The 26,008-nt window shown below is 41.4% G+C and overlaps 1 protein-coding gene across 7 annotated transcripts in view; it reads right to left on the reverse strand.

The window, feature by feature from the left end:
* The window catches only part of LOC146390709 (phosphatidylinositol-binding clathrin assembly protein), a 115,485-nt gene that overhangs the window by 51,241 nt on the left and 38,236 nt on the right, over positions 1-26,008 (reverse strand). For all 7 annotated transcript variants that reach the window (XM_084923693.1, XM_084923692.1, XM_084923690.1 and 4 more), the window contains exons 3-6: positions 2,931-3,006; positions 2,603-2,705; positions 1,199-1,292; positions 555-666 (exon numbers count right to left, since the gene is read on the reverse strand). In XM_084923693.1, the coding sequence (XP_084779819.1) occupies positions 555-666; positions 1,199-1,292; positions 2,603-2,705; positions 2,931-3,006 (385 nt within the window). The remainder of the gene's footprint in view (positions 1-554; positions 667-1,198; positions 1,293-2,602; positions 2,706-2,930; positions 3,007-26,008) is intronic.

A 26,008-nucleotide genomic window follows, 5' to 3' on the forward strand; every position in this document is an offset into this window, starting at 1 on the left:
TCAGGTACTTTTTCAGTACCTGCTTGGCCGCTGTTCCAAACAGGTACTAAAATGTAATGTCGTCACACTGCATGCCACCGATTAGCTGGTCAGTATTGTCACTCGAGAAGTCATGAGAGCGTCTCGTTCACGAAAATCAAAACTGCCAAATTTGAACCTCTGCAATGAGGGAAATGGCTACAACATGGTGTTTCAAGAAATCAATTATTGAAACATTATTTTCCCAACAAAATATAGAAAATGAGGGGTAGCTCAAGACTTTTACACAGTACTGTAAGGAAAGGAGGAAGTAAAGAAGACAGGAACATTCATCGGCTGTAGAAAAAGAAGCTTTTGGCAGCTACATGACAGCTTGTCAAAACCTACTGTGCGCACACGTGTGTGTATGTGCTGGCGAGAGGGTTTTTATACATCTGCTTGACAAGAGCGTGAGTGTGAGGACACGCATAACACACACAAAAAACAAACTGCAGATATACCTCATCATTCCTGACACATGTAGGAGAGAAAGCTCGCTGTTTATCCTGCGTGTTCATGTGTGTGTGTGTGTGTACCCAATAGGTTGATGACCCCTTCATTGTAAGCAGCAAACAGCCTTATGGAGTCCTTGAAGAGCAGCATGAAGGCTGAGTTGATCACACCGTTGGTCAGCTCATTAGGGTTGGCCTACAGAGAAGAGAGGTAGAGAGGTAGAGGGTGAAGGAGGCATCGCTCTCACATCTTTCCAAAGCTTTTCAGAAAAATAAAGCATCTCTTTCAAATACCGACACCTCTCCCCCTTCGGCGTGAAGCGAACACATCACCACACACCGAGCAAAATGTCAATTTAGTTTAGGTGGAGGGGATAAAAATAAAAAACCCCATCACTTCCACACACACACACACACACACACACACACACACACAGTATGCATTTCAATGAGAAACCATCCATTTTTATCACTCTTTGAAGCTCGCTGGCACAAACCACAGCACCCTCACCAATGAGTCCCCACCCAGTCCTCCTGTGCCCTTCCTAGACGCTCGCACTTAGATGTGCAATCTGTCCCCATAGTGTGATTTTTTTTTTTTTTTAATACGGCTATCAATGCATTTCAAAACTTTACAAACTGTTTCAATTTACATTTTGATGAGAAAGTGAACGAAGCATGGCTGACACAGGACGCGCACATATGTAGCACACAAAGACACTCAGTACCTGGAAATCCAGCAGAGCGTCCAGCTGGTTCTGGATGATGGGCAGCGTCTTGATCAGCTTCTCTGTGTTCATGGTGCGCATCACGCCGTCAATACTGACAAAACAGGAAACAAAAACGCACACAAACACACAATTACAGCGGGCACCTTGTGGACAAAATTTAAATTCTGCTGCAAATTAAGAGGATTCACAAAAAAGGAATGAAGTGATGATCCAAAACTATGTGAAGCATGTAGTAAGTGAACCGATATTTTGCATACTGAAGCATCCTCAGTAGTGCAAAGTGCTTTTTTGAGGTGCAACAAATGGGAGACTGAAAACACTCTGATAAATAATGAGACTCTGCTCAGCTGGATCAGCGTGACACAAATTCAGTGTCATTCTACCGCGGCTGGACTTTCTGAAATTGAAATGATTGTGTACACACACAAAACCTTCAGAAAGGATGCACCCACTTTCACTTGAAAACACAGGGCTCCAGGGAGGCTGTAAAGCTTTAGCTGAGGGATTAAAATACCACAAATGAAGTGTCATAATCTGCATACGACGGCTGCAATTAAAGGTTTAGTTGAGAGAGAGGAAAAAAAAGAACAAAAAACCCCCAAAAACCCCTGAATACCCCATAAATCTCCAGTTCCTCTAGTGGCCATTTCAGTGGGCCCAAAAATGAGACTCTCACGTTAAAATATTCAACTTTAAAGCAGACATAAACATGTTTACAGCCAGATACAGAAACATTTTTGGGCCCATTGTTATTCTCCTTTTATATGCTTCCTACATAGTTTCATTCTCTTGGTGAAGTACTGCGATTCCAATTCATTCAGTATTTTTCTAGAATTTATTATTATCAATCACTCAGCTCCAGGTTTCAGGAGCGGAAGTCCATTTTTTTTTCCAATGTGCAGTCTATGAAAACCACAAATCTACTCAAGTTGACTGAAAACTATCTGCAACTTGTGTTTCATGTGCTTGTTTTTTCCCGTCCTAATTCTAATTGCTTATTTCTTTATTTCAGCAAGCTGGATGCAACATTTTCGCTTTTCCCTTTCTGCAATATTTCACATGCATGCAACAGAAAAATGTTCAGTTTTGTCTGAAATGTCTTGCAGGATAAACTGTAAAGAAAACAACAAAAAAAAAAAAAAACGAAAAAACTTTGTTTGCTGTCCAAGTTTGAGGTTTTGCAGAGAAACTGCTAGTTCTGTCTTTGTCTACTGCTTCTCTCTAAGTGCATTGCCAAAAGATAAACACCGTCTCCGGCTGTGTGACAAGATAAGTGTGAAATGAAGAGTAAAGATGACAGTGTGTGTGTGTGTGTGTGTGTGTGTGTGTGTGTGTGTGTGTGTGTGTGTGTGTGTGTGTGTGTGTGTGTGTGTGTGTGTGTGTGTGTGTGTTTTTTTTTACCCTCTCTTCATCTTGGTGAAATCCACAGCCACCAGTCTGTAGGACATGGCCTTCTCATTCAGGTAGCGACTGTATCGCCTGATGAAGGTTGACATGTCATAACCTGGTGGAGCAAAAAAAACAAACTGTCAGAGGGAAAGAAATATACTCAGTGTGAGTAATAAATAATATTTTGACACTACTTTTGACTTTTAAACGCTTTCTTTTTAATTATCAGAAACATTATGGTGTTCAGAGTGATGTACCTCGAGACAAATCAACCCCATCTGGTTCTCTGAAAGGAAATTGTGCTGTGAATGATCTTCACAGGGGTTTGTGTGTGCTTTACCTTGAAGAGCTCCCTTATCCAGGAAGTTGTTCAGGTTAAACAGAGTGTTTCTGGAGGCCAGGTACTGGATGAAACGCTGCAATAAGAAAAATAAAAGTTAACATTTGATTGATTTAAGGCTTGCAAAGTGCAAACTTAAAAATAAAACAAATGAACCCAGACAAAAGGGCTGGATTTACTGGAGTTTTGACAGATACATTTCCCACTGCTTAATCCTCCGATGGATGTGTTTTTCTCGGGAATCATCTTGGAATTATTTCAGTTACACCACATTTGTTAATGTGGTTGCTTGTATGAATCCCAGATGGTTGAAAAGGCTGTGTGCAAATGAACCAAAAACACTTACAGTAAGAGTCTGGAAATGCCTGGACAGTGACATAAGTTTGGTTCTGTAAAACAGATTTGAACTGAAACAATCCAACATAACCAAAGTGTTGATTCTCCGCTTCAGGTTTAAGTGGCGGAATAAAAAAACAGCTTCAACCATTTAGAAATTCCAGCCTGTCTTTTATACACAGTCCCCACTATTTCCAGAGACTGAAATCTAATTGAACAAATGAATAATTTCCCATCACCAGTTAATGCAATATTGGAGCTTAGTCCCTTGAATCAAAGCTGAAAGTCAGGACTTTGGTTGCATCTATATTGTTTCTTCACAAATCAAATGTGCTGGCATACAAAGCCAGAATTATGAAAAACAAACAGACCAAAGCCTTTACCTCAAATCTCTACAAAATCAACACTGAGCATACAGGGAGTGCAGAATTATTAGGCAAGTTGTATTTTTGAGGAATAATTTTATTATTGAACAACAACCATGTTCTCAATGAACCCACAAAACTCATTAATATCAAAGCTGAATGTTTTTGGAAGTAATTTTTAGTTTGTTTTTAGTTTTAGCTATTTTAGGGGGATATCTGTGTGTGCAGGTGACTATTACTGTGCATAATTATTAGGCAACTTAACAAAAAACAAATATATACCCATTTCAATGATTTATTTTTACCAGTGAAACCAATATAACATCTCCACATTCACAAATATACATTTCTGACATTCAAAAACAAAACAAAAACAAATCAGCGACCAATATAGCCACCTTTCTTTGCAAGGACACTCAAAAGCCTGCCATCCATGGATTCTGTCAGTGTTTTGATCTGTTCACCATCAACATTGCGTGCAGCAGCAACCACAGCCTCCCAGACACTGTTCAGAGAGGTGTACTGTTTTCCCTCCTTGTAAATCTCACATTTGATGATGGACCACAGGTTCTCAATGGGGTTCAGATCAGGTGAACAAGGAGGCCATGTCATTAGTTTTTCTTCTTTTATACCCTTTCTTGCCAGCCACGCTGTGGAGTACTTGGACGCGTGTGATGGAGCATTGTCCTGCATGAAAATCATGTTTTTCTTGAAGGATGCAGACTTCTTCCTGTACCGCTGCTTGAAGAAGGTGTCTTCCAGAAACTGGCAGTAGGACTGGGAGTTGAGCTTGACTCCATCCTCAACCCGAAAAGGCCCCACAAGCTCATCTTTGATGATACCAGCCCAAACCAGTACTCCACCTCCACCTTGCTGGCGTCTGAGTCGGACTGGAGCTCTCTGCCCTTTACCAATCCAGCCACGGGCCCATCCATCTGGCCCATCAAGACTCACTCTCATTTCATCAGTCCATAAAACCTTAGAAAAACCAGTCTTGAGATATTTCTTGGCCCAGTCTTGACGTTTCAGCTTGTGTGTCTTGTTCAGCGGTGGTCGTCTTTCAGCCTTTCTTACCTTGGCCGTGTCTCTGAGTATTGCACACCTTGTGCTTTTGGGCACTCCAGTGATGTTGCAGCTCTGAAATATGGCCAAACTGGTGGCAAGTGGCATCTTGGCAGCTACACGCTTGACTTTTCTCAGTTCATGGGCAGTTATTTGGCGCCCTGGTTTTTCCACACGCTTCTTGCGACCCTGTTGACTATTTTGAATGAAATGCTTGATTGTTCGATGATCACGCTTCAGAAGCTTTGCAATTTTGAGACTGCTGCATCCTTCTGCAAGATATCTCACTATTTTTGACTTTTCTTAGCCTGTCAAGTCCTTCTTTTGACCCATTTTGCCAAAGGAAAGGACGTTGCCTAATAATTATGCACACCTGATATAGGGTGTTGATGTCATTAGACCACACCCCTTCTCATTACAGAGATGCACATCACCTAATATGCTTAATTGGTAGTAGGCTTTCGAGCCTATACAGCTTGGAGTAAGACAACATGCATGAAGAGGATGATGTGGACAAAATACTCATTTGCCTAATAATTCTGCACTCCCTGTATGTACAGCTGGATTGCACTGCATATCAGTAAAGCATAATGCTGATGCAAGATCTGTGAGGCTATAGTTGGACAAAGCGGAGCATGGTGACATGCTCAGAGTGTCATCTATGCTACAAAAGCGCCCACACAGCTACGGGCTGATGGGGATGTCACAGAGTTTAAAGACAGTTGGTCCTAAACCAAGTCAACAAATTGAAATTATGACCTTGTCAAACTAAGGGGTAGCCCTCTGACAGAACACAGAGCCAAATTAGAAAGATGGGGGAAAGCCCACAGATGATACAAAAGACGCATACAGTTACCGAAGTCCTGTTTTAAAACCCCAAGATGAGTTTCTGTCATCGTGATCTTGGTCACGAAAAAAAACAGATGTGACGAGGAGGGACGGGTCTGAACATGAAACCACTTGAGAAAAATAAAACTACCACAAATAATCGATTAATCATGGCATGAGCAAGATTTACAAAATAGATTTCAGTAGGTCCTAAAATTAACGATCCCATAAATTCAGCAGCTAAGTGTTTACAAAGGTCAGGTCTATAAAACATTTTGTCATAGATTTCTATAGGACCAGACGTCTCTTTCCAACCCCAGCTATCATCACCTAGTGGCCTGCACAGGGCACTTGTGCATTGGCTTCATTTTGACACCTCAGTTTGAAAAGCTTAGGGTGTTGTTGTCACCCTGCTGGGCAAGGGGGCAGGCAGGCAACTTTGGGAACATAACTGGAGAACTAGCTGACATAGGATTTGGTAGCAGGAACTGACACCATAGATGTACCTACTAAAAATCTGTGACTTCAAGGTCAAAATCAGAGGTCAAGTTTACTGAAAACCTTGTGAATGCATTAGCTTGAAAAGCAGGCTTCACAGGATTTTTTAAAACCATGCCACAGATGTATTTACTCAAGAACGATATCATCAAGTCCATTTTTCCTTTACCTTTATCTACTGACAATTTCAAATTTGGCACCATTGATGGAATTCATATAATATATGAGGCACCTAGAGGAGACTGTTGTTTTGATTTATAAATAAAATATATTACATGTAGCTATACAAACGCTACTGTTTCAGTATTTTTATAACACTTTTTCCCCACTTTGCATTTGACAGAAACACTTCTGCTGCTATTGTAGCTGTATGGATTTGCAGGCCAGGCTTTCAATATTAAACAGTAAGGGTGGAACATCTTATAACCTGGTATAAGATGACCTGGTAACTATGTGTTCTACAGCATGTGTCTCCAGGGGTTTTTGTGTCACCTAAACATTCTACCGCCATAAACTGAGGAAGCTACCTGCATGTTTTATTGCCTTTGGGTAAAACTGAGTTAAATTAATATGCTTTCAAAAATCTGTAGAAAAGGTTTGTTATTGTTCATGTGTGGTGTGTGAACCTTTTACAGGTTCTGAAGCAAGCGCGACAGGAGATGTCCCCAAAGTCTCAAGGATTCATCCTCTCAGTGTCATAAATGTGGAATCTGACCACCAAATCAACCAACTACATAGTCCCCAAGTTGAGATTTTTATCTGGATATAAAGTATTACTGGAGTCATTAGGCTTCCTCCTCTGGGAACTTGAATATCTACACATAATCTCTTCAAAAACTGAACAGAAAAACACTTAGTGCCATATTTGCAGCATGAATTCTCCTGTTATAAGGGCTATTTTAATAACTGGAGACATAAAACAGTATCTACCTAAACACACACACTAACCTCAGACAGATAACAGTTTAAACCCACTAAAAAAGGCTTATATGGAAGTCTCCTTTAATATCAAGTACACAGTGGTATCTGCTTTGACTCAAACACTTCACTGCGATGACCAAATACTCATGTTTTATTTGCCTCCAGCGCATGCATTACCTCAGACTGTGTAGTCTGTGTCTAAAAATTAACTTCTCTATTCTTGTTTCTTAGAATTCCTTTAGAGTAGCTCACACAGAACTGGCAAGAGGAAGCAAATCATTAACCTTTGGGAAGCAGGAGAGGATTGGCAGCACAATATAATAAACGATTATGCAAACAGCCCTTTGCAAATGAGATCAAATCTTGAGCTAAAAGTCCTCTCATGACAGTGACAAATCATGTCACTGCTGTCATTTAGACTTTCTTGACAGCTTTGTTTATATTTGAACATTTTCCCACTGCAGCGTGACGTAAAGAAACCTGATCCTGCCAACTCTTAAATACTAGTCGCTTGTTCTTTTTGACAAATCTGATGTCACCGAGCAGGTGTGGGAAGCCTTGTACTTTCCATTTTCCAGGAAGAGGTTTTTGCACAGCATGACTGCTTTTTCTCTCGCACCTGGGAGCTGCTACTGTCCGCTGCTGGTCAGCTAACTTTGTTTGTTTTTTGCTTTTTCCTCTCCCTATGTGAGAGTTTCTGAATGTTGAAATATTAATAATGTGCAGCACTTTATTTATTCACTTTCTGAATCTCTGATTTTTCTGGCTAGAGCTGGATGAGCCAGACTTTTGGGAGGACCACAGTCTCCGAGTAGGTCCTGGCAGCTCATGCATATTTACTTTAGGAGAAAAGAAAAAAAAAAAAAAAAAGGTCTCAATCAAGCTGGCAGAGAGCAACAAATCAGTGTTACTGACTTCCATTGCAAACAATCCCACTTTAACCATTATGTACAAGCTGTCCTCAACTTCAGACTTGACTTAAGAATTAGTAAGGTGCTGTCCAGCTAAGCCCTGTGCGGCTGTAAACCACAGGTATGTGCATTCAAACCAAGGTGTGGTAGTTTCCACACTATTTACCCGAACACTGCATTATATGTTGTACCCATTAAATCTGAAGGACTTTCAAGGCCCTGGGCCATGTAGAACTATTATGTACAGAAACAGACCATTTGCTTGGGCATGCACTTAAAAACCACACAGTGTGAAGCAGTGCTAATGCTGCATAATATTTGAAGTCAGACACTGGAAATACAGAGTTTTAAGTCGTAATTTTCAACTGAAAGACCCCACAGTTGTCACACTTCCCACTCAGAAAGTCGGCAAAGCCCCACCAACTCTCTGACTGCATGTAACATGTAGTAACACTGAAACTTTTAGACTGTACCACCACATATGTCTATTTGTGACACACTAAATCAGCTGCACATAAAACTAGGGCTGCCACAAACGATTATTTTGATAGTCGACTAGTCACCGATTATTTTTGCGATTAGTCGACTAATCAGATCATGCATCCATTGGGCGTAAAACGAACAGCTTATTGCACCAGCAGCATCTGCTCTTATATAACTATCATTAGCTTACAGCTTTAAGTGTTTAAGGTATGTGCTAACTAAAAATAAAGACAAGATGATAGTTTATTAAATTTTAATGAAGTTTGCAGATTGTTTCGGTGAAGGTTAATAAACTCCTTGCTATCTAAAATATAACAGGACACCGGAGTATATTCTCCAGCATCTCACACTTCTGATAATCAGTTGTCTGCTTGACGTTTATTCAGCTGTGTAAAAACTATAACTTTAATCTCAGCCAAACCAATTTACTCAGGAACAAATAAAATACTGAAAAAAAGCCAAACAATAACATTTTTAAGTTATCTAAGTGACTTATATATCATGTTTAACCTGAGTAGCGAAAGACGGCGGTGGGTTTGAAAACGATTTGCCGGGAGTCCGGTGTTCTCACGGCTCTAGTGAGCCTTGCCCCCGGCTCGCTATCGAGCTAGTGGGTAACAGACGTCTCCGAAAACGTCGGAGCGATTTGAAAATATGTGGTGTCTTGATAAACTGAGCAGATATTTGAGGTTTACACACCTACATTCTCGCCTGAAAATATGTTAAACGTTTATTTTGTGACCCAGAAAGAATAATAAGAGTAATATTAAAACTAACTAGCTGCCGCCATTGTTGGAAACTGAGCTGGGCCGCGCTATGAATTCTGGGACAGAGCTACTTCTTCGGGGGTTAACGGCAGCTGGCATCCTTGTACATGCAGTGCTGCCATCTTCTGTTTCAGTCCGTTATTACACTCTTAAATCCTACTACTTATTCCTGCGTCTTTTGTGATCTTACAAAGCTTCAAACGATGCATCGACTATTAAATCAGTCGTCGACGATTTTGATAGTCGACGTAATCATGACTAGTCGACTAATCGTGGCAGCCCTACATAAAACACTAACCAGGCTCTGTGAAGTTGCTACAGTATCATTTTAAGGGGCAAAAAACAGGCACCGTATTGCATTCCTAATTGTGAATGAATGGCTTTACCTTGCTAAGGAGAAGAAAAACATTCATAGCCACATTCTAACATAATGTTAGCATAACATTACTTTAAAGTGAAGACAAAGTTCCAAGATGTGCGGAGGAAATGTTCATGACAACAAATTAAATAAGACGCTGAAATCGCCCAGCTGAACATGGCCATTTTAAAGAAGCTAACAAAGTTGGCAAAGCTAAAGCTATTTGGATCTTAGAGCCAGCAACAAGCCAGTATAGGTGCATCTTATTTTGTACGGTAAGGTACATTAATAGTTAATAATTGTTTTAATGAGAGAAGATCCTGTAACTTTCTGAGGTTTGGGGTAAATTCTAAAGTTTAATAATTTGTTTTGTTATCAAAATAGTGTTTTGCGTTGGAGAAAGTCTATTTTTTGTGTAAGCTGTCAAAAATCTGTATTGGCAAGTCATACTTTGAGAAAAATTGGAATCAGCTGAGACAACTGCAACATTTTTCCTCCTCGTTTTCCAATTACTACTAGAGAACTCAGCCAGTGACATCAGATACATCTGGTTTGTTTCTTAGCCTTATGTAAAGCATGCTTTGCTTTATTATTCCAAGCATCTTAATTGCATAAGTTCTGAAATGGCATTTTCAAAGATGTGAGAAAGGTTATAAAACATGAGGTCCCATCATTAGTCAATGATCCTACAGTATAGCTGATGTTCAGTTCAGATGAGAACAAATCAGTTCTTCAGTTGGAACTAATTACTTTCATAAACTGCAGGTATTATTTTTAATATCCTCCGCACATGTGGCTCCTGAACCTCTTCGAGAGAGAGAGAGAGAGTTAAAATGAAATACATCTGTGGCTCCTTTATCCCAAAAATTTGATTTTGTTCATCCTGACGTAGTGTTTTCAGTGGGAAAAACGTTTTGTCACTGATCCAAGTTACTTGTTCATCTGTGGCTACTTTATGTTTTCGGTGATTTCTGAGACCACTATAGACCAGCAGGGAGACCTGAATCCAATTTTTGACTGGAAAAACTTTAGAAAAACGTTAACCTGGCCTCTGTCTATACATTTGAGACCTGAAATTACATTTTGTCTCTCGTGAACAGTTCTGCTACCACGTCTTCCTCACTTCGTTGCTGTGGAAGGAGTCTTGGCTATTATCCACAGCTCTGGGAACTCGGGCTTCCTGAAAGCATCTTAACTTTTAAGGCCGTCTCTGTCCAACTGACTTAAAATGATCTGAGATTTGCCAGTTTGCCAATTCCTTATCTGGCAAATAACCAGCCCTGACTGGCTGGTCGGAGGATCTAAGAGAGGGTGTGTGCGCATGTGCGGTTGTGAGCACAAACACGCTTGCAGGCATGTGTTGGATTCAGCTGCACTGATGTTTCCAAGGCCTCTGGGACTGTTTAAAAAGGCATAAAGAATGTGATTTGGTTCTTGTCCTTTTTTTTTTTTTGCCTGTGTGCACACACAAACCCCTATTCACACTGTAGGGATTCAACTTCCATCTGTGGACAGAAATTCAGTCCCCAACAACTTAACCATTGATTTGGAGATTTTCAGTCTGGTATTGGAGGGATGTTACGGTCACAATTAAAGTTTAAGTTGAGGTCAAGGCCAGGAAGCTGCAGGGTAGTTAATGTAAGAATAGCTTAGACTGGCATCAAAATAAGTCGGAGAACATCATTGGGTTATTCCTGACAAAGTCTGACATGTTTAATAAAAAAATGAATTAACAAAAAAAAAAGTTAATTAATCTCCCAGCTATTGTTTCAACCAGTTAATACTTTGCCTATAAAAATCTACGTAAAAACTAAAACTATGCTGATAAAATTTTGGCCCATCTCTCCTTTGTGGACTGCACTACATCCAAGCATGGCTGCTGCACGATTGCTTCCGGGAAGTGCTAAGACACTGTCATCCACTACTGAAAATAGACTGAGGGATACGGGGACAAACTTTCAGAAATGTATTTCCTTCAAATAGATCTTGTTAACCAAAGTCTTTCTCTCTCTGCCTCAGTTACACGGACCTAGAGACTGGTCTGCAACCATCTGGAAACCTCTCGAAGGAAGTGAAAAATGTGAATTTCCCAACCACTTGGCAAGTGGCTGCTGTAAAATTAGCTGGAAGTCAAAACTGCAACGGATTAAAATCTAAATAGCCACCCTACAACAATGCAACTTCAAGGACAGAACAGCACTTGAACATTTCAGCAACCCTCTGTAACGTTTAATGGAGAGCAGATTTCTGTTGCATTGTGAGTAGTTTTCGACGGTGATGAGGTCTGCTATCAACATTCATGTTCTTCACATGATGAATTTCTTTGCGGTGCCGTTATCAGACCGTAATTTGTCTTTTTCAGTAGCAGGCTGAATGGCTGCAATGTCATTTCACTTCCCATGAGCATCTCTGGCACATGCCAAGCATTATACCTGCTTAAATTCAGGATGCTGCCATGGTGATATTACCACTTCGCTCAAAGCACAGCTGTGCTTAAATAGAGTCTCACAGAACCACTTGCATGAATGCAGACTCGCTCTTGCTGCTTGCTGACTGGCTTTCAAATTGTTGTTTTCTTGTTTTTGTTTTTCCTGGTGATCCACAAACAGATTGAGCTTTTCAGCTGAATGCGTGTCCCTACATTATCCACGAAAGTACTCAGAAAATAACAGAAAGGACAGGATACTGTCCTTGGCTTTGTTTTTGTGACGCCGTTTAGTATTCTGGTCGAGTCGCAATGAACCGAGGATAAAAAATGAAACTTAGACAAGATGGTCACAGAGATAAAGAGAGGAAACAAAGGAGAGATGGCAAGAAAAAGAGCTCATAAACTTCATAAGCTCCCTTTCTCTGCCTCTTCTTGTGCGCCAACTGCTTTCTTCCTCATCAAAAGTCCATTTGACAACAGCCTGCCTTTCTCCCTCAGTCTCACATACAGAGGCGGAGGCAGAGAGAACCCACACAAAATGCATGGATATGGTTAAAGGGAGGGGGAGAAAAAAAAAATCTATAAAAGGGGAAGAAACACTTGGTGCAGAGAGAGACAGAGTGGGAGATTCGGAAACCCGCTGAGCCCCAGATTATTCAGCAAAGACAGTTCCAAGAAAAAGACGCAGAGATTCAGATTTAGAGAAACGGTCTAAGAATAGAGGAGGAGACAGTGAGAAGATGCATAGACACTAGATGGTGGAGAAGCAGGTCGGCACTGCTTGTCAAATAATTCATGTTAGCATATCGGAGAACAACCTCATGCATTATTGATGCATTCAGATCACGGCTATACTCCCTGCCTCCCCTCCACCTCTACAGTGCAACATACAGAGCTACCACACGTCTTCCTCTCTTTAATCCATTTCTCCACATCCGACCCTCAAGAGTACACAAGTTGCTGGTTTCCGTAGAAACACCATGGCGTCTATGCTGACCTAAAGCATGCTTTTTTGTGTGCATGTTTTCTCTTCCCTCCATTAGTCAGGTTATGTGTGGAGGAGATGCCAAGGCTGGAACTTCGTAGATAACAGGAGCAAACTGCAGAAAATTTAAACTGACGTATTGAGCCCTGTAATATTTTACTGATTTTTGTGTGTCTGCCACAGAAGCAATACTCAATATATAGACACACATGGTCGTAACCTACAGAGTTTCAGTGTTTCTCTGTTTAGGGTCTTTTGTTTATTCGAGTAAAAAATGCCGCTGCACACGATCTGCTAGTGGACAATCCTCTCACTCTTACATTAGAAGGACAGTCAAAGCTAACCATGTGACCCTGACCATTCCCTACTTGTTTCGGTCGGTAGGGATTTTATCAGACTTATCAGTGGGATATCAGAATCTTATCCCACTGGTAGGACATACTCCAACTCCATCATCTTGGACTGCAGCTGGTGGCAGCACTCCACGTATTGCTCTGGAGATCCAGTGCGAGCTGAAGGCCAGAGGGTCACTAACCATACCCGTAAGCAGATGGGGTGCCGATTCACGTGCTGCTACACCAAGCTCGCTGAAGCTGCCGAGCAGAAGAAGCACTAGCGTAACCAGCTGGAATCCCAGATGGTGGAGCTGGAGTTCACCGAATCTATCGCTCAATTATCCATTTGTCACCAAGTATTTGCAAATAAAATATTTGCAGAGAAGAAACGTAGGAGCACAATTACATATATATACTAGAGATGGACCGATTCGATATTACGTATCGGTATCGGTCCGATACTGACCTAAATTACTGGATCGGATATCGGAGAGAAATAAAAAATGTAATCCGATCCATTAAATATCACAAAACTTGCGACATGGCATAACTCGGCTCATAACCGTAGCATGTCAGAGCAGTATGTGTCACGTGATAGAGCGGCTGTGGCGTGCGAGACCTGTCAGCGGTCTGGTTGAGCATTTGGAGCCTCGCTACCAAACCAGCATTTCATCTCCGAGGAAGTTATCCCAGAGAGAAGTAAAGCAAGTGTGTAAGTTCATCTCTGAATGTTTGTAAAGTAATCCAGCGTTAAGCTTAACAACCGATATATGGAGCGACTGCCTCTCTCTCTCTCTCTCCTGCTGCTAATTCAATCATGAAACTGATCAATGATCAGCTGATCGGCTTTTCTGTCGAGAGTCCGTCTCTCTTGTTTGTTTTTCGCTCATTTCGCACCAGAAAGAGGAAACCAGCGGCTGAACAACAGCAGCACGTTTAAGCTTGATAATCTGTTGTTAGAATTTATTTAATATTACTTTCTACACCAGGATCCTTTTCTACGTAGCTGACGGCTGGTAACTGTGCAGGGGCGGATCTAGCAAAGTTTAGCCAGGGGGGCCGATAGGGCATGAACAGGGAAAAGGGGGCACAAAGACATACTTTCCTTTATTATTCTCATTTAAAATGTCTAGCTTTTAATAAATAATTATCTGAATCTTACACCCAAAGTTTTAATCTGATGTAAAATGTATAGAAGTCCATTACTGTATATAGTAACTATTAAGTCTAATACACCCTAGTAAGCTATAGTACTTTTTCCTTTGGGAAGGTACCATCTGTGCAGTCTGTTATACCTGTATGCAGTCTTTTTGCATACAGGTATAACAGAATAGCTTTAGTGTTTGTTTGTTTTTAAACTTGAGTATGAACTTATACAAAATGCAGAAAGATATTTAAAAAACAGTTTTATTGATTAAAAAACACTATATCTGATTCATATCGTATCGGCCGATATCCAAATTTATGATATCGGTATCGGACATAAAAAAGTGGTATCGTGCCATCTCTAATATATACCACCCACCTACTACAAATGTGACTGAAACAACAAGCAAACACAGCAAAGCGTTACTGAAATTACGTCCTTGCCTGTAAAGTGGAGCTAATAAAGCATGCTTTATTAGAATACAGCATGATGTTCATCTAAATGTTCATCTGTAAATTAAGGTCCGATTCACCCCAAAAGAATTCTGTTAGCCCAATCCAGATACCTGGGAATTCGAAGGGAAAGTGGAAAACTTGAAAATTAGTAAGAAAATTAGACAGTATACATATATACACTTCCTGTTCTTGCCCTCATAATTCATTAGGTTCATTCTGTAAAACTGTTCAGCTACTAAATCTGGAATTTCTTTCAATAATAATTCTTTCAATAATATGAATGAACTGAAAGTATTGTGACAAATAGGTGGTATTAGATTTGGTCGCTGAAGTTTTCAGTTTTCAGTTTGATGTTGTCTAGTAAATCCAAAAAATATGTCCAAATAATGGACATGTCATTTTTATTTGGCAGAGTTGCACAATCGGCTCGGTGTTTCCCTGTTACAGACCTGACAGAGTGTCATACTCTGTGCTAGGTTTTAAAGAGTAAAGGAAACACTACAGGGAGTATTAACAGAACTTGAAATCAATTTCATTTTAATCTCCGAGTGCGATGTTGAAGGCAGTTGAGAAAAAAGTCAAATCCAGTTCGATTTCTCACCTTGAGATATTTAGACAACCAGTGTAAGTTTGGAAAAACTCAAAAATCTACCAAAATTTATACCAATTCTCGAGGGCAGTGCTGTCAAAACATCTGATTTTCAGATTAGAGTTCAAGTAAAGTTCAAACTTTAACTTTTCTGTATCTAAATAAATAATGGTGAATTGAGGCTCAAATCCAGAAGCACTGTAATCTGCCAACAGACCCTTTTCATCTCGTTTCCCTTTAGCATTACAAAAAAAAAGAAGTAAAAATTAAAAAATAAACCGGCCTGGTTGGTAGACACGAGTGTGCTCTGTGCAGCTTACTGAGGTCACCTTATATGATATCAGTGAAGTTGAAAGAGTTACTGCTCATCTCTTTGTGAAGCTGCCAATGTGTACACAGAGTCAATGAACAACCACATCAACCGGCACAGGAATCATTGATCCTTGTAGTGAAATCTTCTCTACAGCTTTCAGGCCCAGTACAAACAGCTTTGGTTATTTTGGATTTACTTCCTGGCTTTAGGGCTACTTCAGCCGGGAGGAGGCAGTCTGGAGTGTCTGACTGAAAGTAAAAAAAAAAAAATATTTTAACACCTGTTTGTAGAGAATAAAAAAGAGGCAGTTAGGCGTACTTATCCCAGACTGAGCTCAGGGAGTCCACGGGGGAATTATTTTTGGCTGCTGTGCTCAATTTGACTTTCTGTGAAAAACACACACATGCACAAAATCGTCAGAACTGACTGCAAGCCCAGTTCCATGAAAGGTGGTGACTAACGCACGAAGAATGAGTCGTGATCGGGCTGTGTTGAATGAAAGCTGCTCTTATGCAAGCACAGAAACGCACGGGGGGAAACAGACGCGTGGACATGAGCACACGCACACACACAAAAAAAGGCCTGCTACTAGTCCAGATCTTTCCCAGGATTCTGCTCCCTTCTTCAATTTCCTCCTCCTCCCTTTTTCTCCAACCCTATATTTCTCCTTCTTACGCAATCAACCATTTAGCCTCCAAATCCAATCAAAGTGTGAAAGGAACTGAGTCACAAAGAGACATCGGGTGGGTGATTAAGGGATACGATTAAATACATCTATATATATTTATTTCTCCGCACTTAAACTTTTGTGGCTGCACATCTGTTCGTGCCTGTGTGTGATAGCATTGCCCACAAGGTGACAAGGCTAATCGTGTGTGGGCTCCTCGCCTCACGGGAACAGTCGTGTCTTGGTGGATGATGAGTATGTCTGGAGGTCAGTGAGGAAGCCAAGCAACATGAGTCACCGTTTGAAACACCGACCTGAATACAGTTTTCAGGAGCAACTTAATTTTCCTGACGTTTATCTGTCAGGAACTGCGAGTGCAAAGAGTGTTGTAGCTGGGATAGTCTCACACTTCCTCCAGCGGGTCTATCCAGAGCTGTTCTTTGTACTCAAACTGAGGAGTGGAAACATCATTCAAGCTAAAGTTCATTTTCTCAGCAGACATTGTTAGGTAACGGGGCTCTTCTGAAGCTCAGAACTGCACAAAAGTTTGAAGAAAAAAGCAACAGAGTTTGTTTTATTAACACGATAACTTTAGAAAGAAGTTACCCGTGAATCTCAGGAGTGCGTCAGCAAGAAGAAGCGCCCAATCGTTGAACTGAAAGCCGTGCCGGTGTGTGCAGATAAACTAAAACTCTACTTTGTAGGAACTTGATCAGTTCATCTCCAGATACTGTTCGGGGTTAATTTGATGCACAACAAGAGACCATATTAACTCTTTGCCTCATAAAAAGGCAACATCTGACAGCATACCCTTAATGAGGAGTTTTGAAACCTCAGTATATATATATATCGATAAAGACGTGGTTTCAGAGTTGTTCCAAGGGTAGCTGCATAGACAGAGACAACTCTCATGAACTTGAGGGAATGCAACAACTGTCAGCCAGGCTCTACTAGCCATCCCACAGTCTCTCGGTTTGAGGACTAAAGATGATGGGGAGCCTTTTCTGTTAGGATGGCCACTCCCTGGTACAATCTCCCTGAGAAGATCAGATTAATGCAGACCCTATCGCCTTTTAAATCACTTCTAAACACGTTTCTATAAGCACAGTTTCTCAGTGCTTCCAGTTTGAGCTACTTTTATGTTGTAATCCTATTTTGTGTCACCATCTCTTCCTAGTGACTACCTTGCGTTATATTATTTTTAATTAGTTTATGTTTTTTTGCTTCTATTTTCCTTGTATTGCTACTTTTCCTTTCTTAATGCTGTACAATTGTTAAGTGTGTCTCAGTTGCGTGCCATTTCATCAGTTCCATCTCATCTTGTGAAGCACGTAACTTTGTTTTGAAAGGTGCTATATTAAATAAAGTTTATTATTATTTAAACTCTTACTTTGGGGCAAAGTCAGCAGAGGTTTGAAGCCGATTTCATCAGATTTGACTGCTGAATTTTTTATGTCACAGTGGGACTTTGTTAACCCCCATTGTTCTCCTCAGTCTTGGCAATTGAGACACAAAGAAATTTATAATTCTGACACTCACATTGTTTCCAAATAACCCAGATTATCAACCTCCAAAATATAGGGCTATGATAGGGTTATGACTCAGAGGGTTAATGTAAATTAAAGGTACTTGCAACGACTTTAAATTATTTCAGGTGTCTGAGATGGTATGGAAACCTGAGAACAAGGGGACAAACTTACGACCCATTTCAAAAGCTTGAAATCTTCTGTTACTCAACTCTGATGATGTATTACCTCCACTGCACCTTTAGATGATTTTGGTCTTCTGATGATTTGCTTGCCGAGGCTGTTTTTTCATGGACTGCTTTACTTCTGGATCACTGATAACCACTACTCTCTTAGTTCAAGATCTAAAGGTCAATAGACAGCACACTGCAGTCAAATGATTTCTGTTTTCTTATGCTTCCCAATTTAATCGATAATCCTAGCTACAGTGGTCACTGCAGGTTTTAGTCACCAATACATTAAATTTAGACTGTTCTGGGGTCTCGAAGTATCATCTCTGATTTTCGCAGATGATGGTGTTCTGTTGCCTCCAGTTCACACTGGAGCAGTGTGCAGCAAAGTGTTAAGTGGTGGGAATGAGAGAGAGAGAGACCTGGGTGGGAAAGCGAAGCTACCTTCCTACCTTCACCTATGGTCACAAGCTCTCGGAAGTACCCAAAAGAACAAGATTGCGGATGCAAGCGATGGAAATGAGTTTTCTTTGAAGGGTGGCAGGCCTCGTCTGTTAGAGATAGGGTGAGGAGTTCAGTCACTCGGAAGCCACATCAAAAGGAGGCAGATGAGTTGATTTGGATATCTGGCAAGGATGCCTCCTAGGCACCTCCCGGGCAGATGCCTTAAGGGCAGATCCAGGACACACTGGAGAGATTATCTGTCTCGACTGGTCTAGGAACAACTCTGCGTTGCCCCAGTAAAGCTGGAAGAGGTGGCTAGTGAGAGTGAGGTCCAGGCTTCTCTGGTTAGGCTGCTCTTGCCCCTGTACCTTCCATTTAGCTCTCATAAAAATTAACAATGCATCAATTTGTTGAGAGATGTATATGTGGCTAATACGCGTCAACTCATTTTACATATGTGTGCCAGGTGTTACCAAATGCATTCAGTTTGTCAGAAATGTGTTCAAACCTAATAGAAAAATACGGAGGTTTTTCTCTTTTAGCAAAACCAGGTTTTATGACAATAAATAAAAAATATACCAAAGACAAATAAAAAAAATTGTTACATCTCTTGAGAACTCTGCTGCTTTTTTGCTGCAAGAGCACATTGATGAGAGATCAAAAGCAGCGATAGAGTTAAATGTAATGTCTTAAGTGCAGTAACAGTATAGAGTGGTGGCAACAGCAGGGCTAATTACAGTCCCACTAATTAAACCTGGCACTTACTAGTGGAGAAAGAAAAAGCAAAAATCACATCTCACAGGCAGTGCCTTTTAGAGAAAGGGTGCAACAATTAGTAGAGATGCTGTAAAAACAAGATTACCAAAAAAAAAAAAAAAAAAAAAAGCAGCTAAATAAGAGAGGTAGTATTCAGTGTGCACACTACATGACTGGAAACGTGGGCTTCTGCCATTTCATGGAAGATTAGGAGCTTCACGACCAATTCACAAGCAACTGTGCCCACACACACACACACGTAAACGTGGATGCACTGTGGGTGTGTTGATGATCAGTGAAGAAGAAACAGCGGCGGTCTTTAATGGCGGTGTAGAGCTCATCAGGCCTTGTGTTAAGAGGGGTTTTGAGGACATAACTTAGTGGTAATGATGTTTTTTGTAACAGTTGATGTTTGTCTTCATTCAAGATATTTTTATTATTATTATTATTATTTTTTTTTTTTAAATAGAGCTCTGGTAATACAAGAAGTGCTACACTCCCTTTCTGTCACACCAACCCTCTACATGTCCTTCACTCCATCCATTAATCTTCTCTGTGGTCTTCCTCCTGCCTGGAGTCCATACATCCCACCTTACCTTTCCTCTCACTGCCTCCTAACATGCCTTTTCCGCCCTCCTCCTCTTCCTTTGTTTTTGCCCAACAGTAGTGCATTTTCCATCAGCAACCTGCTTGCTTGTCAACAGCACTGGAGACTGTCTGTGTTAACCCAGGCCTTGACTCATCTGATTTGGAAATCTCATTCTTGATTACACGTGTTTGATTTGAAAACATTTTAAGCCGGATTCTCTTCTTGATGCAACACTCCCTATTTATCCAAGCTGGCACTAGTAAACTGGCTTGTGACCCTCCGCAAAGCTGCCAACCAACAATTGTTCATTCATATCTGCAGATCACTGATCAAATATGGTTTCAAAACGCAGAGAAGGAAACGGTGAAAACACTCATCTCAAGCTTCATAACAGGACTTCAGAAAACAACCACCACAGACTGTTAGAGCGTCCACATCAATGCCCCACTATTAAATTGTGAACAAGACCCTAAGGTCCTCGTATGGTAAATGGACTGGTTCTTATATAGCGCTTTTCTACTCTGAGCACTCAAATCCACCGCATTTGGGGCAGCAACTACTCCCAGAAGTGCTAATCTCACTCTTGCTATTTCCTACTGTTAACTTTGATAGCAGTAGCAGTAATTTTACCATAAATCACCCTCTCAAATAGGGATGTCAAACCAGTGAAACCAGTTAAGTTTAACCACACATGGAATCCTTCGGATATCTAAATTTAAAAAAAAAAAGTGTCTCAAGTACAATAGTACATCTCAGTTTTTCCACATGATAAAGAAACACTGCTGTAGTAAATGGAAGAAGACTCTTAGTGTAACTCCCTGGGCTTAAATTGTAAGAAAAATATATGTAAAATTACTAAAGTTCTGCTAGCTCAGTGTTTGCCAATTTTTGGGGTTATTTTTGTATAGACGCACTATAAATCATAGAAATTTCTGTTGTTGATAGTGAAGAATATGGAAAACTGTTATTTAAATGCCCCTCTGCAAATCACTACCTTATCGTGGTGGAGGGGTTGGTGTGTCCCAGGGATCCCAGGGGCTATGTTGTCTGGGGGCTTTTGCACCCTGGTAGGGTCTCCCATGGCAAATTGGTCCTGGGTGAGGGACCAGACAAAGAGCGATTCAGAAGACCCATATGAAAAGACCATTGAGGGACCAGTTCACCCTGCCCAGGACAGGGTTACCGGGGCCCCGCCCTGGAGCCACGCCTGGGGAGGGTGCCCGAGGGCGAGCGTCTGGTGGCCGGGCCTTACGCAATGGGGCCCGGGCGGGCAAAGCCCGAAAAAGGGACATGGGCCCATCTTCCTGCAGACCCACCGACCCCTACAGTGCAGGAGGCACTGTAGGGGTCGGGTGCAATGTGAGCCGGGCAGCGGCCAGGTGCGGATCCTGCTGGACTGATCCCCGGCTACCAAGACCGGGAGGAGGCCCCGGGGCAGACCCAGGACACACTGGAGAGATTATATCTCTTGGCGGGCCTGGGAACGCCTTGGCGTTCCCCCCGATAAGCTGGAGGAAGGGGCTGGGGAGGAGGGTGGGTTCTGGGCTTCTCTGCTTGGGCTGCTGCCCCTGCGACCCGGTCCCGGATAAGCGGAAGAAGATGGATGGATGGATGTTATTTAAATGTTTATGTAATACTTGGTTACGTCGGTGTAATATGAAGGCCACAGAGGAGCTCTTTGTCACTAGGAAAAGCTGTAAAACGTACAAAGTTTCCAAAGCCCTCCAGCAGGCCAGATTGGAGTTGGGACGATTCTGGCTCAGAGGCCATGTTTGACGCCCCTAAAGCTGAGTCTCTTACTTCACCTCCATGCACACAGCATACATGGACACACCTGCTATGCCTAAGGCTACAGTTGGAAGTGGAATTAAAAAGAAAAAAAAAAATCAGCTCAGCATTATGTCAAATCAATAACCTGAGCCGCTATTGAACAGGGAAAAAAGTGACAAAAAAAAAATAGATGCAGACACCCCTGGCTGGGAGAATCTCTATTGAGCTCGTTGTAGCCTCCAAGTTTCTGGATGGCTGAATCTGCTGAGCCCAGTAGGAGGGCGGCACACAAACAAAACACACACACGCCCATTGCTTTCTTCTATTGATCACATAGATGCAGCCAATTTACTTTAGTTGGAAAAACTTGTTTATCTGCCTGAAGGAGCATAAAGAAGTTTGCAGCGCGTGTGTGGGTCACCCTGGAGTTTCCACCTTTTTTTTTTTTTTTAAAGATAGGATGTTTGGGTATAAGAGATAAGCATGCACACACTATAGTCGTGCACTGCAATCTCTGTCTCTCCACTAATCATCTTTACTGCTGTGCAGGAGGAGCTGATAGGAAGCACATGTGCGGTGACTTTGTTCATGTGTGCATTCAAGCTTTTCAGATTATCACTAGTGACCCCTATTAAGAGTCACGGCGAGCTCTCAAAACGCAACACAAATAACATCCTCCCTCGCCATGATCTTCGACACAGTGCTTGAGTCAGCAGATTTCCACACCTCTCTTTCTGTCGTTCATTTTCCTCCCAGTCCGCACCGTCTCGCTCGGTCAAACGCCCGGCTTTCATAAGAACTCACAACGCCTCACCCTTTTGCTTAAATCTCTGCCACAGTCTGCGTCCTCGCCATCCCAAAGGGTGCTGAGGCACTGTAGTGCTCTAGTGACGTCACTAAAACAAATGGGCCGTTCACTATCTAGGACACCAGCGGCGGCGACTTGTAGTGTAACTTTGCACACAAACAGTGTTTTCTCACTCCCCCCAGATCTCTTTCCAACACACACACACACACACACACACAGGAAAGGGAAAGCAGCGTGTCCTGCAACCATCAGCACTTTCACCGGTGTCCTCGCCGGACCGTCCCAGTCTCCTCTCATGTCCTTAATGACTCTCCTACTTGGCGTCCTCTCTCCCTCCCTCACCTCCCTACTGCCTTTCCTCCTGCACCGTCAATGCCCTCCATCCTACTCCAGCACCCTGTTTTAAGGCACAGAGCCACGGCCCTCCATCCTGATTCCTGATGCACTGAGGTGTAATCAATCAGACTGTAATTTTCCTAGCTGACACTTACAAGTATGCTGCCCTGAAGAAGAAATGATGATGGTAGTATTTTCTGAGTGTGTTGTCCTTGAAAAAAAAAAAAAAAAAAAGGTTTTCACAGCGCCGTGTTATACAGCACCTTGTGGTCTTGCAAATCTTTGTGCTGTGACATCTCTTGAAGTTGCAAAGAATAACTATGTGGGCTTTCAGAAAGGCTGTTACTCGTGGAAAATATTTAGTGTGACAGGTTTGGGTTGCTGGGGTTTTGATATTGTACTGTGTTTAAGAGAAAAACAAAATGTGGAGAAAGAAAATGCTGCAAAAATTCACCCAGTAAAGCTACCTGTTTTTTTTTTTTTTACCTGCACTGTTAGCAAATACCAATAATTCCCAAAGTGCAATAAACAGTGGTTATCCCCTTTGCCTTAAAAGCAAAAAGATCCATAGTTCGAGATCAGGAGGTCACACACACCCAGCCTCAGGGAGGTCACAAGCTAGTCTACGCCTCGTGCCAAGAGGATACACCAACGACTGTGTACACAGTCATTTTTCTCAGGTAGTTAATAAGAACTTAGGTGTTCCTTTGACGTTTCTTGTGGTTTTAATTAAAACCTCTCAACAACCGAGGTACAGACACTCCCATCTCGCCTTAGGGCAAACAAAATGGAAAAGCCTGCTCTCATTCCAACAAATCAAATACCTGGCGTTTTATCAAAGCCGCTGACTTCTCAGAGGAAAGTCCCGGGGCCCTTTGGGGTCCCATGCTGTGACGCACCAGGTTAGGCAATACTGAGATGGGTCTCTCTTCCACTCTGTCATATATGGCCTTTGGCCTTTTTAACCCGAGCTGCAATCTATTCCCAAACCTGACAAAGTACTTTTAGAGTCTAAACCAGTAACCAAAAGACAGTAAAAGACAAGTGAATATTACATGAATCAGCAAAATCAAAAGTATGCTGAGTACCAAACACCCCCTCAGGAAACAAACCGCTGTATGCTTGTTCTACCACCCAGCCCCCCTAGAGCATCATGAGTCTTTAGGACCATCTCACTACCTCTAGTTGTTCAATACTGCTGTGCACAGTCTAAGGCCACAACTAAAGCAGACTTCACACATGCATCTGTCAAGCATCAGTATCTGACACCCTCAGATGGGAACAAGCTGGTAGTACGATGCCTTTCTGCCTAACCTGGCAAAGTCTTCCTTTTACATAAGTTTGTTATGACCAAGAAATTTTAGAAAAAACTGCTATGATTTGGAGTATCGTGGAGTATCATATGTAAGTGTAATACAATATTCATGTGTGACAAAGCACATGCAAAAGTGCTAGAAGAAGCAGACCAGGAATCACTCCCATGCACAACAACAACCGAGCACAAAAGAAACAACAACCAGACTTTCCAACATTTTCAGTTTTTGTTATCTTAACTTCACTGTCTGCAAAGCTATGTAGAAAATAAAGTTTATTGTAGTTTATTGAACTGTTCCTCATATTGAACTGCATATAAACAAGAGATGGACCGATCCGATATTACGTATTGGTCCGATACTGACCTAAATTACTGGATCTGATATCGGAGAGAAATGATAAAAATGTAATCCGATACATTAAATATCACAAAAGCACTGCACAACTCAGCTCATAACCTTAAAATGTCAGAGCAGTGTGCGTCACGTGATAGAGCGGCTGTGGCGTGCGAGACCTGTTGTAGGTCTGGTTGAGCATTTGGAGCCTCGCTACCAAACCGGCATTTCATCTCCGAGAAAGCTACCCCAGAGAAGTAAAGTGTGTAAGTTCATCTCTGAATGTTTGTAAAGCATTCCCACGTTAAGCTTAACAACCGATATATGGAGCGACTGCCTCTCTCTCTCTCCCTCTCCTGTTGCTAATTCAAATCATGAAACTGATCAATGATCAGCTGATCGGCTTTTCTGTCTCGAGTCCGTCTCTCTTGTTTGTTTATCGCTCACTTTGCACCAGAAAGAGGAAACCAGCGGCTAAACAACAGCAGAACGTTTAAACTTGATAAGCTGCTGTTAGAATTTATTTAATATTACTTTCTACACCAGGATCCTTTTCTACGTAGCTGACGCTGGTAACTGTGCAGGGGCGGATCTAGCAAAGTTTAGCCAGGGGGCCAGGTAGGGCATGAACAGGGAAAAGGGGGCACAAAGACATACTTTTCTTTCTTATTCTCATTTAAAATGTCTAGCTTTTAATAAATAATTATCTGAATCTTACACCCAAAGTTTTAATCTTATGTAAAATGTATAGAAGTCCATTACTGTATATAGTAACTATTAAGTCTAATATACCCTAGTAAGCTATAGTACTTTTTCCTTTGGAATGGTACCATCTGTGCAGTCTGCAGTTCTGTTGAAGAAAGATGTTGAATCTATTTAATTATTGTGGAAAAATAATTGATTTCTGTGCATTTTTTTTTTTTTATACATGTGCATTAAATTAAAGTCGATTACGTCGATTAAGCATCACAAGGCTATTTTTTTTTGAGTATGAGTACTTGAGTATGAACTTATAAAAAATGCAGCAAGATATTAAAAAAAACAGTTTTATTGATTAAAAAAAATACACTATATCGGATACACATGGGTATCGGCAGATATCCAAATTTATGATATTAATATCGGACATAAAAAAAGTGGTATCGTGCCATCTCTAATATAAACACATTACTATAATGTCCCAAATCCTCACACACGAAACCTTTTTTATCCGCATGCCTGCCTATTTTTTGTGACCACACAGTTTTGCATTACATTGTACAACTATATACACTCCACTGCAGGCAGCTGGAGACCCAGTGGCTAAGTAGTCATTCCTTACGTGGCCACTCGGACCAAGCGGACCATAGCAGGCTCACGGTCTGATCAAGCTTTAACTGATGCTGATGACAATTATTTATTTAGTTTGTTGTGATAACGGTGTGTGGTTTCTGATCAATCGACTGTTTCTAGTGGAGGTTTCACAAACTGAGTATTTATCCATTTGCATAATCACTAAAACACAAAGGATCAAAGAACTGACACAGTAGCTAGCTTACATGCTATGTCACGTTGGATAATGGGTGCATTTGAGTTGTTTTTG

This window comes from Perissodus microlepis, chromosome 3 (assembly GCF_051167445.1).
Source record: "Perissodus microlepis isolate ML-2025 ecotype Zambia chromosome 3, ASM5116744v1, whole genome shotgun sequence".
Taxonomy (NCBI): Eukaryota; Metazoa; Chordata; class Actinopteri; order Cichliformes; family Cichlidae; genus Perissodus; species Perissodus microlepis.